The sequence below is a fragment of the Somniosus microcephalus genome, chromosome 7, assembly GCF_052327205.1.
Source record: "Somniosus microcephalus isolate GS21.2 chromosome 7, FLI_Smic_1.0, whole genome shotgun sequence".
NCBI classification, from domain to species: Eukaryota; Metazoa; Chordata; class Chondrichthyes; order Squaliformes; family Somniosidae; genus Somniosus; species Somniosus microcephalus.
The window spans coordinates 151,412,240-151,425,534 of record NC_140993.1 but is presented as its reverse complement, the minus strand read 5'-3'; the positions used below and the strand labels follow the sequence as shown (position 1 = coordinate 151,425,534).

The following is a 13,295-nucleotide window of genomic DNA, read 5'->3' as shown; positions in this document are numbered from 1 at the left end:
GGGGTATCTCCTGCGCTGACGGGCTTCCAAGCGCTGGCCCCTTCTGGCCTGTGCCGCTTCAGGTGGGTGAGCAGCAGCCTGGCGCTCCTGTTGCTGCTGCTGTTGTTGTTCCTGGTTCTGCTGCTGCCGCGGCTGGTGCTCGAGCTCATCCAATGCCCAGAAGGGAAGGAAATAAATGGCTCCCATGCTTCTGGTATATGCCTCAGTTGAGGAAGCGCTCAGTGAGGGTGGCGAGAGGGGTTTCCCAGGAGGTCACACTGGAGATGGGTGTCAGGCTCCAAACTTCCACAGCTGTGGTTATGCCTTCTAAAAGTTCCCCAAGACCTGAGACAACAAAGTCCTGCCACCTGCAAATGATGGCTGATCAAATCTCCTCTTTAATGGTTGACCTGCAGCTGATAGTCAGCAAGCCAATAGTGCTTCACAGATCACAGAATCACAGAAACCCCACAGTGCAGATAGAGGCCATTTCGGCCCATCGAGCCTGCACCGACACATATCCCACCCAATCCCCGTAACCCCTACACCAACACATATCCCCATTTAATCCCCCTAACACTAAGGGTCAATTTATCATAGCCAATCAACCTAACCCGCACATCTTTGGACTGTGGGAGGAAACCAGAGCACCCGGAGGAAACCCACGCAAACACGGGGAGAATGTGCAAACTCCACACAGACAGTCGCCCGAGGCCGCTAGGTTTCACAGTCGTGTTTCCCACCAGGCGTGTTTCACGTGGGAAAAGGGTTAAATTCGCAAGGGCCTTTCAAAATAGTATTATAGAGGCTATTTAGTGCTTGTTAAGGGCCTTAACGACCTATCCCACCTGTTGGAGGCGGGACGGAGTCGGGATCATTAGACACGACTGAGTTAAAGTTGCTTGGAGTCAGGAACCAGGTGGGGGGGTGTGGTCCTGCCCGCCAGTTTTCGCAATTTTAACCCCCCACACGCCTCCAAGGCCCACTGAAAATCCAGCCCATCATCTCTAAAATGGAGAAAGGGAGCAGTTAACTTGTTCTCTGAACTCTATCAATGACGCTCGGAAACAAAATTTTAGGGGCTATGCAAGACCATGAGCTGGATTTTACCAGTCCTGAGGAGGCGGGTCTGCTGGGAACATCCCCAAAATTGAACCCGCCTCCAACCAATCTTTTATCCCATGAGTCGGGTCCCCGATTTGCGCAGGGACACGACTCCTAACGGCGGGAAGAGGATTACAGCCACTTAACGGCAGTTAGGAGGCCTTTTTCCAATTTTTTACTGCTGCTGCGGGCTTCCCGACGTCGGGGAACACCGCCAGGGTAAGTGAGGCGTGCTGTGGGTCTGTTGTTATGTTGATGTTTGGATGACAGCTGCAGAAGTGGTGTGAAGGATGCAATGGGACACTGGTTAGTATCAGAGGTAAGGAAATGCTGGGAGTCATTTTTAATGTGGTTAGATGTTTCTGCAAGTGACAAGCTGTGAAATGTTTGTGTAGCCTCATCTCATTGGGAGAAGTGACAGATGGCTTCTGAAATCTCAGCTGCAGCTGCCATCTGTTTTATCCTAAGGAGAGAGTAAGTGGAGAGCCTGGGTGCAAGGGCTCATCTTTGTACAGTGATTGTCAGTGTTTGACAGCACCTCAATGCTGTCAAACACTGTCAAATCATCTGTCACACAAGTGTGGTGCATATGCTTTTAAGAAAACCGGCAGATGAAGCGTCATCAACTGACGTCATCGGACACCAGCTTTCCCTTAATTGGCTGGCAAGCCTGTAGGGCGGGCTTAACAAGGCCAATCAGGGCAAAATAGCATCTGTTCGTCAGACGTCGCTGGGGGCGGGACTGGAACCCAAAAACCAGCGGTCCCGCCTTGAACTCGGCCTGGAAGGTAAGATTCCGCCCCTTGTTAAACACTTGTTTTTTGCATAACATGAATGACATCAATAACACATGGCAAATCACAAGATACAAATCTACATATGTTTTATCTCTCCATGACATATCACATAGGTTCCAAGGTACTGCATTACTTGTTAAAGTTGCAGTTTAACTTATCAAAGACAAGACAGATGTTAAAAAACAAAAACTTACAAAGCTTGGTCTACGAATGAAGTTTGTGGATAGGCTTGCATTGGTATGTTGGCCAGCCCATTGGGAGAGTTGACCAAGGACATAGGTTGTACTCCTATGACTCCTGGGCCATCTATACAGTAAAGTAAAAACAATGTTTCAATACAGTATTTGGGATTAAACACAATATAACACATGGATTCTATAGAACGGCAAGTATTAGTTAAAATAAATTAGTCAAGAATTTTTTTTGAAAGTATCAGATAAGCTACTCTATTGGGTAAATATTGACTCTGCAAACCTCAAACGTGCATCAGAAAATCAAAGGCCTGATCCTCCAATTTTCTAATGCCTGCCGTGTGTGCAAGGTACCTCGACATCATGGTGGACCCAGAAAATGTACCCTGATTAATCATATTCAAAAAATCTATAATTCCTACTACTTTTGGGAGGGTTGAATAAGCAACATAGATTGTACTCCAATTACTTTAGATTTCAGTATTAGCAAATTATGCCACAGATTACAAAAAAAGTTACGGGTGCCTTTTAAAAGCATCAAAGAAAATCTAACTCTGATGGCAGAAACAGTTCAACTATAAATGAAATGGGTTTTCTTCAGATTAAGGCGATTTAATTATCAGATATCCCTCACTTGGACATATATATCCATTTAAAAAGTTGCCATGTGAAGATGAAAGAAGGCACTCATAGGCCATTAATAATCATAGAATCACAAAAAATTACAGCACAGAAGGCGACTATTCGGCCCATTGTGCCTGTGCTGGCTCTTTCAAAGAATAGTCGTGCTTAGTCCCACACACCCACTTCTTGTCTGTAACCCTCCAAGTTCCTCAACTTCCAATACCTGTCCAACTCCCTTTTAAAATTATATATGGAATCTGCTTCCACCACCTTTTCAAGTAGAGCATTCCAGATCCCGACAACTGAGTGAAAAAACATCTCCATGTCTCCCGTCTAGATCTTTTGTCAATGATTTTAAATCTATGACCACTGGTTGTTGACCCACTTGCCAGAGGAAATAGTTTTTCTCTATCTACTCTATCAAAACCGCTCATCATCTTGAAAATCTCTATTAGGTCACCTCTTAACCGTCGCTGTTCCATCTCCTTTCAAGAGCCCCAGTTTCTCTGGAGAACAGTCCTAACTTTTCCAGCCTCCGCTCATAACTAAAGTTCCTCATCCATGGTGACATTCTGGTAAACCTCCTCTGTACCCTTTCTAAGGCCTTAACATCTTTCCTGAAGTGTGGTACCCAGAATTTTTTTTAAAATTTGTTTATGGGATGTCGGCATCACTGGCAAAGCCAACATTTATTGCCTATCCCTAATTGCCTTGAGAAGGTGGTGGTGAGCCGCTTTCTTGAACCGCTGCAGTCCGTGTGGTGAAGGTACTTCCACAGTGCTGTTAAGTAGGGAGTTCCAGGATTTTGACCCAGCGACGATGAAGGATCGGCAATATACTTCTAAGTCAGGATGGTGTGTGGCTTGTAGGGGAACTTTGAGGTGGTGGTGTTCCCATGCACCTGCTGCCCTTGTCCTTCTAGGTGGAAGAGGTCGCGGGTTTGGGAGGTGCTCCAGCTGAGGCCTAACCATTGATTTATAAAGTTCTAGCATGATCTCTATGCTTTTTTATTGTATGCCTTTATTTAAAACCCAAGTAACCGTATGTTTTTTAAACCACCTTTGCCCTGCCACCTTTAAGGTCTCTCCATTCATCTACATTTTTCAAAATCATGACAGTATACTGTCTTTCCCTATTAGTCCTCCCTTCTCTGATACCTCATCAAAGAATTAAATCAAGTTAGCCAGACATGATTTGCCTTTAGCAAATCCATGCTGGCTCTTTGATTAACCCATGCCTTTCCAAATGAAAGTTTATTTTGTCCCTGATAATAGTTTCCAGTAACTTCCCCACCACCTATGTTAGGCCAACTGGCCTGTAGTTTCCTGGTTTTTTGCTCTCCCCTTTCTTGAGAGTGGTACAATATTAACAGAGAAGGTTAATCAAGGTAGTGCTGTAGATGTTGTATATATGGACTTTCGGAAGGCATTCGACAAAGTGCCACACAGGAGGCTTGTTAGAAAGATGAAAGCCCATGGAATTAAGGGGAAAGTGGCGGTATGGATACGGAATTGGCTCAGTGACAGAAAGCTGAGGGTGGTAGTGGATGGATGTATTTCAGACTGGGAAGTGATTTGCAGTGGTGTTACCCAAGGGTCAGTTTTGGGTCCATTACTCTTTTCAATTTCTATAAACGACCTAGACTCAGGTGTAGGGAGTAGCATTATAAAGTTTGCAGATGATATGAAACTTGATAATGATGAGGATAGTTGTAGACTTCAGGATGACAGACAGAATGGTGAAATGGGCAGAAGCAGTTCAATACGGAGAAGTGCGAAGTGATGCACTTTGGGAGAACTAATAGGGAAAGACAGTATACTATAAGTGGCACGATTTTGAAAAGTGTAGATGAGCAGGGAGAACTATACACAAATCCTTAAAGGTGGCAGGGCAAAGGTGGTTAAAAAAGCATATGGGTTACTTGGGTTTATAAATAGAGGCATACAATATAAAAACAAAGAGATCATGCTAGAACTTTATAAATCAATGGTTAGGTAGGCCTCAGTTGAAGTACTGTGGACAATTCTGGGCACCACACTTCAGGAAAGATGTTAAGGCCTTAAGAAAGGGTACAGAGGAGGTTTATCAGAATGTCGCCATGGATGAAGAACTTTAGTTATGAGGAGAGGTTGGAAAGATTATGACTGTTCTCCAGTAAAGACTGGAGAAACCGGGGCTCCTGAAAGGAGAGAGAATCATAGAATGGTTACAGCACGGAAGGCCATTCAGCCCGTCGAGCCCGTGCCCGCTCTCTGCAAGAGCACCTCAGCTAGTCCCAGTCCCCCACCCTTTCCTCGTAGCCCTGCAAATATTTTTCTTTCAGGTACTTATCCAACTCACTTTTGAAAGCAGTGATCGAGTCTGCCTCCATCACCCTTTCAGGAAGTGCATTCCAGATCCTAACCACTCGGAGTGAAAAAAAAATTTCTTATGTCACCTTTGGTTCTTTTGCCAATCACCTTAAATCTGTGTCCTTTGGTTCTTGACACTTCTGCCATTGGGAACAGTTTCTCTCTATCTATTCTGTCCAAACCTCTCATGATTTTGAGCACCTCTATTAAATCGCCTCTCAAACTTCTCTGCTCCAAGGAGAACAAACCCAGCTTCTCCAATCTATCAATGTAACTGAAGTCACTCATCCCTGGAATAATTCTCGTAAATCTTTTCTGCACCCTCTCGAAGACCTTCACATCCTTCCTAAAGTGTGGTGCCCAGAATTGGACACAATACTCCAGTTGAAGCCAAACCAGTGTTTTATATAGGTTCATCATAATTTCCACGCTTTTGTACTCTATACCTATATTCATGAAGCCCAGGATCCCGTAAGATTTTTTAACTGCTTTCTCAACCTGCCCTGCCACCTGCACATATACCCCCAGGTCTCTCTGTTCATGCACCCCATTTAGGATTGTACCCTTTAGTTTATATTTCCTCTCCTCATTCTTTCTACCAAAATGTATCACTTCGCACGTTTCTGTATTAAATTTAATCTGCCACGTCTGCCCACTCTACCAGCCTGTCTATATCCTCTTGAAGTCTATCACTATACCCCGCACTGTTCACTATACTTCCAAGTTTTGTGTCATCTGCAAATTTTGAAATTGTGCCCTGTACACCCACGTCCAACTCATCAACATATATCAAGAAAAGCAGTGGTCCTGGAACCGACCACTGGGGAACACCACTGTATACCTTCCTCCAGTCCGAAAAACCACCATTCACCACTACTCTGTTTCCCATCACTTAGCCAATTTCGTATCCATGCTGCCACTGTCCCTTTTATTCCATGGGCTTCAACTTTGCTGGCAAGCCTATTATTTGACAATTTATCGAACACCTTTTGGAAATCCATGTACACCACGTCAACTAACGGAACAGCGAAGGTTAAGAGGTGACCTAGTAGAGGTTTTCAAGATGATGAGAGGTTTTAATAAAGTAGATAGAGAAAAACTATTCCCTCTGGCAAGTGGGTCAACAACCAGAGGTCATAGATTTAAGATCATTAACAAAAGATCTAGACGGGAGATATGGAGAGGTCTTTTCACTCAGTTGTCGGGATCTGGAACGCTCAACTTGAAAAGGTGGTGGAAGCGGATTCCATATATAATTTTAAAAGGGAGTTGGACAGGTATTGGAAGTTGAGGAGCTTGGAGGGTTACAGACAAGAAGTGGGTGTGTGGGACTAAGCACGACTACTCTTTGAAAGAGCCAGCACAGGCACAACGGGCCGATTAGCCTCCTTCTGTGCTATAAATTCTATGATTCTATGATTCACAACCCTCCAGTCCTCCTGCACTAATCCTGTATCCAATGAGGATTGAAAGATTGTGACCAATGCCTCTACTATTTCTACTTTTGCTTCTTTCAGCAACCTAGGATGCATTCCATTCCGACCGGGGGGCTTACCAACTTTCAGTAATGCTAATCTTTTTAGTATGTCTTCTCTATCTATTGCTATCCTGTCCATAACTTCCCTCTCCTCTTTAGTGTAACTTTCACATCATCCGCTATCTATGTGAACACAGATGCAAAGTACTCATTTTATACTTTAGACATGCCCTCTGCCTCTACATAAAGATTTCCCTTTAGGTCCTTAATAGGCCCAACTTCTTCCCTAGCTCACCTCTTACACTTTATGGGCTCGGTTTTAACTCAGGTGCGGGCTGTTGTCTGAATTTCGTGTTATCCGAATTTCGTGTTTCCCACACGAATCTAAATGGATGTGGAAGATTGATGCAATTTTAACTCAATTGGCCAATTGATTTCCAATGTGTGGGAAGCCCTTGCAAAGGGATTTTTCATGACTGAAAGTCCCCTCCAATCACGTCATCATTGCTGCTGCATTTAAGGTCCACAGCAAGCCTTGCTTTCTCCATTTAGTGTCAGAGGGACCTGCTGGAAAGATGACGATCCAAGAGCAGCTCCTCGCTTTGACGAGGCGGCACTGCAGATATTAGTTGATGGGGCTAGGGCCAACAGGAAGGTCCTGTTCCCTTCATCAGGGAGGAAGAGGCCTCCTACTCAGACCAAGGCTGTATGGATGCAGGTGGCTGAGGAGGTCAACTCTTTGGGAGTCACCCGCAGAACCTGGATACAGTGCAGGAAAAGATTTCATGACCTTCAGCGCACTGGAAAAGTGAGTATGAATTTCCCATCACCCTCAATCCCCATTGCCTTTCCTCACCAGCACTCAGCTTTAGCAATCTCTTCCTCCACATCCACTTGACACTGACATCCATGCACCCTTACCAATTCCCTCTCACTCTATGCTCACATTCACATAACTATTCCACCATGCAGCCCTCACACTCCCTATCACTCTGATGCTTTGAACACAACTGACAACACACAGGGAGGGCCCTTGGTCTTGCAACCTCACTCCATCTTTGTCGTCTTCTAAGTGTCTATGCTATGCAATCTCTACACTAACTCTTTCATTCTCACTTGTCTCCCTCATTGCAGGAAAAGAGAGCTCACAACAAGAGAGCACGAGCCAGGACAGGAGGAGAGCCACCCTCAATAGCCCACCTGACCCCCTGGGAGGAGGCTGTCCTGGAAATTATGGGCATTGAGGATGATTCGCGCATGGGGAACAGACAGACGGGTGCAACGCAGCAAGCTGGTGACAGAAAAGTTTCCCATTTCACTCTTTGACATTGCAGGAGTCGCTGATAATGATTGTGAAGCTGTAACAGATGCACCTACGAGCATCTGCAAAAAGCTATGTACATGTAGCTTTTGCATCACATCTCTGACTCTTTCCTTTACTCCCCCACAGGACCATCACAAGCATCCATCCCCCCTAGCCAGGAAGAAGAGGCTGAGCAGCCAGACTCCTCAGAGGAAGCTGCAACCTCAGAGCGCAGCGTCAGCAGAATTCTGCGCACCCAGCACCAGCGGAGACACTCACACCTCGGTGGGACTTTCGGGACATAGAGTAGTGTTGTCACCTGGTGTATCACAGCTCACAAGTGAGCATCAGCAGATTGTGGAGACAGGGACAGCAGTGGAGAGTCCTAGTCGGAGGGCGCAGGACTCTGCCAGCTCGGCTCAACAGCATGTCGACTCTCTGCCTCTGGGTCCATCCATAAGATCAGAGGTGATGGAACTCCAGGCACAGATGCAGGAGTCTCTGGCAGGTTTTGTCTCTAGGGTCGCTGCGAGTGTGGAGCGAATGGAGGAGTCCATAGCGAACATGAGCAGAGCCTTTGTGGAGTCATTGGCGCATGAACGCATCACCACAGAAAGGATGGCTACCTCCATGGAAACTCTTGCTACCTCCATGGTAAGGCTGGCTACCGTAGAAGAGGATGGCTACGATAGAGGAGAGGAGGGCTACTGCCATGGAGGAGATAAGTCGCCAGGGTATGGAAAACATGGTCATTGTTCAGAATAGAATGACATCTCTGGAGGAGCGATGTGCATCTATTGAACAGAAAAACCAGACCTTCATGGAAGTCCTTCTGAGTAGGACTGCCATTGCAGATACGGGTCCCCATAGCCCCCCTGATGTGTAGCAAGGTGCTCTCCAGCCACTTACAGGCGCTGAGGGGGACCTGACACATGAGAGGGAGGTTGGTGGCAGACCTCAAGGAAGTGGGGGCTCCTCTCCAAGCGTTCACACTTCCATGCCACTGCAGAGCCCTCGGTCAGAGCCCCACCGGAGTCCACACCCAAGTGAGAGAGACGTCTCAACCCCTGCACAGCCGCAGGAGCAGCAGACTGTTGACGAGCCTCACAGGCTCGCAACCCCAGAAGACGCCCGCCAAAGGTGTCGAGACAGGAGCAGCAGGAAAGTGAGCAAGGGGCCTCCACATCTGCTGAAGCCACAGGGGAAGCACGATGTAGGAGCAGGCGTAAGAGGAAGATAAAGCACAAGTAGTCACAAGGGTAGTCACTTGGGTGGAATTTTGTGTTTAGTGTAAAAATGCCATCACGTCGTAATTGTGCATAAAAATTCTGATGGCAAATGTTGCAGTTGTGGCGTCTGTCATTTCGCTATTGTGACTTCCACATTGAGGCCTTAGGAATACTTGGAACTGCCAGTGTGGTGGTCACAGTGCTAGGAATCCTCTGGTTCTTGGACATTGTCAATGTTCTGGTAGGAAGCTGCGAGGCAAAAGTGTTTGATTGACTAGGCTAAGCAAATCTGGCCAGGATGAGTGAGTTCCTTGCATCCCAAGCAGCAATGTTCTCGCGGAATGCTGCCGCTGGTTGATGGGCCTCTGCAGGATGTTCGTTTTCGCCCACCTCCTCCTCGGAGGAGGAGGAGGAGGAGGAGGAGGAGGAGGATATGTGAGGAGCCACTTGGTCCTCAGGAATCTGCAAGCCACGACGCTGTGCCATGTTGTGAAGTGCACAGAAAACCACGACGATTCTGGAGACCCTGGCTGCTGAGTACTGCAGGGCTCCACCTGATCTATCCAGGCATCTGAAGCGCATCTTCAGCAAACAGATGGCTTGCTCGATAATGTATCTGGTGGAAATGTGGCTGGAGTTGTAGCGCTCCTCAGCTTCGTTGGCTGGCCTCCTCAACGGCGTCATTAGCCACGTCCTCAGGGGATAGCCCTTGTCTCCAAGTAGCCATCCGTTAAGTTGGTCTGGCGGACTGAATAGTGGAGGCACACTAGACTGGCGCAGTATGAAGGAGTCATGGCAACTGCCAGGATACATGGCACAAACATGCAAAATTTCCTTCTTGTGGTCACACACCAGCTGAACGTTGAGGGAGTGGAAGCCCTTGCAGTTGACAAAAATACCTGGATTGCGATGGGGTGCCCCAAGGGCCACATGTGTGCAGTCAACGACGCCCTGCGCCCTTGGAAAGCCTGCCAGATGAGCTAATCCAACTGCTCGCGCCGTGACACTTGCTCGATCCTTGGTGAAATGGATGTGATTGTGCGCGAGGGCAAAGAGGGCATCGGTTACCTGCGTGATGCAAGTGTGTGCGGCTGCCTGGGAGATGCCGCTGATGTCTGCTGCTGATCCCTGGAATAAGCCCGAGGCAAAAAAGTTGCGTGCGGTGATGACTTTGACGGCTACTGGTAAGGCTTGTCCACCTGGTCCTCTGGGCTGCAGGTCTTGCTGTAGCATTGCGCAGATGTCAGTCACTACCTCTCGCGAAAGTCGGAGCCGCCTTTGGCACTGCTGCTCAGACATGTTGGGATAGGTGACCCTGCGTCTGTAGACCCTGTTTGCGGGGTATCTCCTGCGCCGACGGACTTCCAGGCGCTGGCCCCTTCTGGCCTGTGCAGCCTCAGGTGGGTGAGCAGCAGCCTGGCGATCCTGCTGCTGCTGGTGCTGCTGTTGTTCCTGGTTCTGCTGCTGCTGCGGCTGGTGCTCGAGCTCCTCTAATGCCCAGATGGGAAGGAAATAGATAGCTCCCATGCTTCTGGTATATGCCTCCGTTGAGGAAGCGCTGAGTGAAGGTGGCGAGAGGGGTTTCCCAGGAGGCTACACTGCAGATGGGTGTGAGGCTCCAACCTTCCACAGGTGTGGTTAAGCCTTCTAAAAGTTGCCCCAGACCCGAGACCACCAAGTCCTGCCACCTGCATATGATGGCTGATCAAATCTCCTCTTTAATGGTTGACTTGCAGTTGATAGTCAGCAATCCAATAGTGCTCCTGCCAGGTTTCACATTCGTGATTCCCACCAGGCGTGTTTTACGTGGGGAAAGGGTTAAATTTGTAAGGGCCTGTTAAAATAGGATTAGAGAGGCCATTTAGTGGTAATTAAGGGCCTTAAAGACCAGTCCCGCCTGTTGGATGCAGGACGGAGTCGGGAGCATCAAACACGCCCGAGTTAAAATTGCTCGGAGTCGGGAACCAGGCCGGGGGCGGGGGCGGGGGCTTCCGCCCGCCCGCCAGTTTTTGCAATTTTAACCCCCCACCCCGCACGCCTCCAAGCCCGACTCCACGGCTTAATGAAAATCGAGCCCTACATGTTTATAAAAATTTTTAGGGTTCAGTTTAATGTGGCCTGCTAATCTTTTCTCGTAACCTCGCTTTATCTCCCATTTTAACATTTGCAATTCCCTCCTGTACTTTCCATAATCTTCCTGGTTATTAACTGAATTTTGCTCTTGACATTTGTCATAAGCCTCCTTTTTCTGTTTTATTTTAACTTTTATTTCCTTTGTCACCAGGCCGCATTTGCTTTGGATGCTCTACCTTATCCCTTCAAAGAAATATACCTAGTTTGTACCTAAACTATCTCTTCCCTGAATGCCTTCCATTGCTACATTACTGCTTTACCCTGCAATCGCCTTTTCCAGTCTACCTGTGGTAGGTCCCTTCTTAAATCTCTGAAATTAGCTCTTCCCCAGTTCAGCATTTTTACCTTCGATATTTTCTGGTCTCTTTCCATAATTACTGTAAACCAAATTATGTTGTGATCACTGTTCGCTAGATCAAGGGTTCTCAACCTTTTTGCTTCCGAGGCCCCTCTCCCAAGTTATAAAAATTCCATGGACCCCCTGTAACACAACACAACTAATTTTTAGGAGTGGCTCCGGTCACGTGGTAAAATCCAGCAGCAAATTTCAACACCGTGAGATCCCACAACAGAAAATCAGGTGGATCACCATATACCATGTCCAGCTAAGCTCCAGGCTCACTTCCCAATGCAAAATAGTGTATATATAGATATAAAAGGTCAACTTTCATGGCCGTCCGCACCTTGCGTGAGTGATGCCCCTGGGACTCGCACCTGAGATCACGAGCTCCCAGCAATGGCGGCAGCGGGCAGTTTGATCAGCTGCCCGTGCCGTACTTGGCTCTGTCAACAGCTGCCACAGACGAGCAGCTGTCATCCACATAAAGAGCAAAAGGTGAAGTCACCCGATCAGTTGCTGACACTCTCTGGTTAGTTCTCGGCCAATTTCCACACAAAACGGACATCAAACCCCACCGACCTGTTGCTCTGCTTACCCGATTTAAACATGGTGGGCAGGAGAGCACGCGCCATGCAGCCTGTTGGGAAAAGATTCCACTGCCAACTGTCACTAACGGATCTGGAGGAGGAGAGGGAGCGGGGTCTCCTCTCCTCCAACGTCAGTGGTGGTGGCATATTGGCGCCCTAAATTAAACTTTTTTTTGGTGGTGGGTAAAAACAAAATAGCCTATTTCGCGGTCTCATTCTTAGTAAAAACGGGGCACCGCTGACATCGGTAGTTATCAGACTCGCTCTTTTTTGTTGTTGACCCTGCTCGCAGAATGGGATTTTTAAAAAGATTGTATTCTTGAAAGATGCGGATTTTGCAGACCCCTCGAAACCTTCTCGATGACCCCTAGGGGGCCTGTGAACCCCCGGGTTCAGAACCCGAGCTAGATAATCCCCTACTGCAACACACTCCACTTGCCCTACTTTTCATTTCCCAGAACCAGATCCAACGCTGCTCCCTTCCTTGTTGGACTGGAGACATGTTGATTTGAGAAATTTTTCCTGTACACACATCAGAAATTCCTCTCCTTCCCTACCCTTAGCACTATGTTTTTTCCCAGTCTATATTAGGATAATTAAATTCTCCTAATATTACTACTCTATTTTTGTTACACACCTTTGAAATTTGCCAACAAATTTGCTCATCTATCTCCTACTCACTGTTTGGAGTTCTATTTTTTTTAAAAACTCCCAGCAATGTAACAGCTCCCCCTCACTTCCTTAATTCAAGTCAAATGGATTCAGTCCTAGAACCATCTGGTATATCCTTTCTATTTAGAACAGTAACTCATCCTTAATCAATACTGCCGTGCCCCCTCCTCTTTTTCCTTCTTGATCATTCATGAACACTTGATAGCCAGGAATATTAAAAACCCATTCCTGGTCTTATTTGAATCATGTCTCTGTTAATGCAACCACGTCATAATCCCATGTGGCAACTTATGCCTGCAGCTCACCAATCTTATTAGTTACACTACAGACACGGACATATATACAGTTTTATACCTCTTCATGACTTTTGCTATTTTCTTCAATCTGGTCCCTAATAATTTGAAGTAATAGTCTAACTCAAGAGTAATGAAGGCACAAGTAGATTTAAGGCATTCTTCAGTCAAGGGGGCAGTGTCCTGGTCCTAAAATGCCCCACACCCAATTACAG

General features: G+C 47.0%; 1 protein-coding gene across 5 annotated transcripts in view; it reads right to left on the bottom strand.

Annotated features, from left to right (window-relative positions):
• cspp1a (centrosome and spindle pole associated protein 1a) overlaps window positions 1-13,295 on the bottom strand; it is a 284,247-nt gene that overhangs the window by 171,699 nt on the left and 99,253 nt on the right. For all 5 annotated transcript variants that reach the window (XM_085993101.1, XM_085993102.1, XM_085993103.1 and 2 more), the window contains one exon: window positions 2,075-2,186. In XM_085993101.1, the coding sequence (XP_085849227.1) occupies window positions 2,075-2,186 (112 nt within the window). The remainder of the gene's footprint in view (window positions 1-2,074; window positions 2,187-13,295) is intronic.